Raw genomic sequence first — 3,858 nt, forward strand, 5'->3', positions numbered from 1 at the left:
TGTATGATGAAATTTATTTACAGTTGCTAACAAGACAAATTTGCTAAAATCTATTAACTTTAAAGAACGACTTTAAATTATACAATTTTCATTAATCTTGATGTTAAAAAATATTTGATTATAATAGGAACAATCTCTGTTTTTGATTGTAAATTAGTGTATAAATTCTACGTACAAATAAGATCTTATACTTTTGTTTTTAAAAAAATCTATAAACGATGTCAAAGTTTATTCAGTTTTCAGAAAAGAGAAATCATTTTTAAAAGGAATTTTTTTTATCTAAATTTGATAAGAAAAATTAATTTCCATTAGCATGGAACTGATTTTCGGTGATCCGTGGGAGGATCCCAGAAGACCACGTGACAATACCTTTGCCCAATCAGATTTTCGCAGTATCTAATGTGTAACACAGATTTCTCTTTGCGCCGGCCCATAGCGAATTTCCAACGGACCAAAAAGTCGCATCTCACATCTTCAAGTGACACAATTACCCGAACGATCTTTGTAGAAAACTATGCGGAATCCCCATGAATTTTCAGCGATATAAAATCACCAGAATTCTTCAATTTTATCTTTGACATTTAAAACGACCCACTCGGAAGAAATCCTACGGCGCAACATTAAAACTTAATCAACATTTTATTTTTGAGGGGATTTGCAATACGGCCGCCAAGATTGATCTCTTAATGGGTAAGTCCTGTTTTCTGCTGAATTGTGCACGTTTTGGTTTTTTTCTCAGCTGTATAGCAAAGAAGTTCTAGTAGTTATAAATAATATGCATTTTTTAAGTTCCAAAAAATGTCAATTTCCATATACAATATTATTTATAAAAAGTAATATACATATAGATTTAAAATTTTGAAGATTTTAAAGGTTAACATGAAAGCTTTTAACAGTGGTCGCTATTGTTTGTTTTATATCTAATAAGAAACATAAAGGTGTATTTTCGCTCATTTCAAATAATAGAAACTTCCATTCAATTAACAAACACCTCTCAATTCACACGATACTAATACTCCTTTCCCCTGGAGGAAAATGAACTTCCGAAAAACTGATACCAACAAGTGTAGGATCAAAAATGACCAGCGATTTCTGTTATCAGTATCGCAATTTACGCGGTTCAGAGCGAGGTATGAGAAAGTGACCAGGGCGGCCCCTCGGAGAGTGGGTTTCTCCTGATAGTGGACAGAACTAATTAAAAGTGAAAGGAAATTAATACCTCCTCACGTCCACAATGCATGATGGACGATACCGGGTCCGTCCTATCAAAGAGTTGTAATATCATTGGGGTCTTGTTAACAGCGAAGACGTGAAATTTACAATGTAAACATTCGAGACACGCGAGAAAGCCTAAATATTTATTTTTTTTATTACGGGTTTCAGTGACTTATTGTGAGAAGCGAATTCATGTAGAGAATATTGTTTCAATCATCTTAACATTTTAAATCAAGAAATACTTGGACGTTTTTTGTTTGCTCATTATCAATTTTTTTTCAACGTTTAAAGCAATAATACTAGGGATATTTTTTTCTTTTTTTTTTAATATTTAAATAGACTGACAAGAATACAGTTAATTCAAGTATACATTTATACGAGAAAGTTTTGTAAACCTGTTCATTTTAGGAATATTTATAAGCGCATATGATGTGATGTAACCATTAGCGCCCCCCCCCCCCCACTCCACCCAAAAAAAATATACACCAAAAAATCAACTAAAAAATAATTAAAAAGACAAAAACTAAACAAGATTACACATATGAAAAAAATCAAAAAATGTTTACTAGTCACCCATAATTATAGAGATGTTACATGGAAATTCACACAGTTATTTGATACGGATCTATGATGCTGAATATCATATTATTTCTTTTCTTCCAGAACAGTCGACGTTTGGTGAGGTGAACCAACTCGGAGGCGTTTTCGTCAATGGTCGCCCACTCCCAAACGCAATCCGCCTCCGAATTGTCGAGCTGGCTCAGCTTGGGGTACGGCCATGTGATATTTCCCGCCAACTCCGGGTGTCACACGGGTGTGTGAGTAAAATACTAGCCAGATACAATGAAACAGGTTCCATTTTACCGGGGGCTATCGGTGGAAGTAAACCACGCGTGACAACGCCGAATGTAGTCAAGCATATCAAAATGTACAAAGAGCGGGATCCAGGGATATTTGCATGGGAGATAAGGGACAAACTTCTGGCTGATGGAGTGTGTGATAAATACAACGTTCCCTCTGTGAGCTCCATAAGTCGAATTCTTCGGAACAAAATCGGCAACAACCCTACCCCAACACCCATCAGTCAAGGGTACGACAATAAAAACCCAACCATAATGACACAACCCACTGCGCCTGCGCCGATTTACAACCATCAGTTCTACCCGTATTCTTGCTCGACCCCCTCCATACCGCCTGTGCACTCATCACAAATGCCTGTCTCTCAACCACTTGCTCAACTCAACCCCAACAAGCCACCCCAGCCGGCCTCGAACTGTGTCACTCCGTGCATGATGAGGGCTTGGGCGACCTCGTCACATTCCGTTAACGACATTTTAGGCTTTCGTCCCCCTCCCATGCAGCAACCCATGGCCCCTCATCACCAGCCCCTCCCTCAGGACAACATGGGAAACTTAGGACAGAATTATAACATGAACTACTATGCCATGAAGCCTACCAGTGTGGCCCCGATGTATCTGCAGAGTTGACCTACGATATAGTATCGGGACGGTTTGATTTATTGACAATAAAAAGTTTGTGCCAAATAGATGGAACACAAGAGACTTTCAGGTATTATAAATGCTGTATATGATGGTGCTAAAATTCTCAGATGTGCTTATATTTAAAAATTGTGCTTTGTTGATTTTTTTATCTATATGAGAAAATAAATCTTAAAATTATTGAACATGTTATATCTTTTACCCACTAAAAATTCGGTCGTACCAAAAGTGAAATGCATGTTCTTTGAAATAGACACTCGGTGCTAAAATTCAGATATGCTTGTTTAAAAAATACGCTTTGTTGAGTATTTTACTTACCTTTTTTAAGAAAATAAATCTGAAAAGAATTGAAAACGCAATTTAAAAATCTGCTGTATCACAAAACTAAAAATAAATGCTCTGTAAAATCAATAACAATACGGAAAAATAATGATCAAAACTATTAAAAAGTGATCAGAAAGAAGAGCATAGGTCAAATTTAGAAATTTACGTCACATAGTGACCCACTTGATATCTGTTGTTTTATCTTTTGTACATGTGTACAGTTTCCCCCTGCGAAGATCTCGAGGTAAAGGTTACGTAATTTGCGTTATCTTTGTTGAGCTACTGGCAGGGACGGGATCACGGAAACATCGTCTAATTAATAGATTAAAGACTCGGTTACTCAATCATCGAAATTCTCAGAGTGAATGAATCATTTTTAAATTGACTCACCAGTATAAGTCTAAAACACAGAATGTTTAGAGGAGGGTAGTGTGGGACATGTGCACTAAGACAATGAAGGGATTTTTTTCCCAACGCGCTTGAAAAGTATACAAAAATTGTTTTCTCTGCTGAAAGCCAGAACCTCCTTTTTAAGAAAAAAAAAACTTTCGTGATTTGCAGAATAACAATGAAGTTTAGATTCGAAGCAACAAAACACTACAGTAGTTTTAAATGTTCATCCCATTCATAAAAATAAATATATTATATTCAGTTTGTCATTCTATTAATCTAGAGTACAAATTTATAGAAAAGACAATATTCACTAAATTCATTAAAGAGAAATGTTTATTAGTTATTAAACCATTTATCGTTAAAAATATGAATACATGCACAATCTTGTATTCTACATATTTTTTGAAGTGTTAATTTTTTAGTCAGG

General features: G+C 35.5%; 1 protein-coding gene across 1 annotated transcript; it reads left to right on the forward strand.

Moving 5' to 3' along the window:
• Positions 1-401: 401 nt before the first annotated feature.
• On the forward strand, positions 402-2,894 carry LOC128177230 (paired box protein Pax-1-like). Its single transcript, XM_052843859.1, has 2 exons — positions 402-690; positions 1,879-2,894. The coding sequence occupies exons 1-2, from the start codon at positions 687-689 to the stop codon at positions 2,700-2,702; spliced, it is 828 nt and encodes a 275-aa protein (XP_052699819.1). The 5' UTR covers positions 402-686; the 3' UTR covers positions 2,703-2,894.
• The last annotated feature ends 964 nt before the right edge of the window (positions 2,895-3,858 follow it).

The sequence above is a fragment of the Crassostrea angulata genome, chromosome 3 (genome assembly GCF_025612915.1).
Source record: "Crassostrea angulata isolate pt1a10 chromosome 3, ASM2561291v2, whole genome shotgun sequence".
NCBI classification, from domain to species: Eukaryota; Metazoa; Mollusca; class Bivalvia; order Ostreida; family Ostreidae; genus Magallana; species Magallana angulata.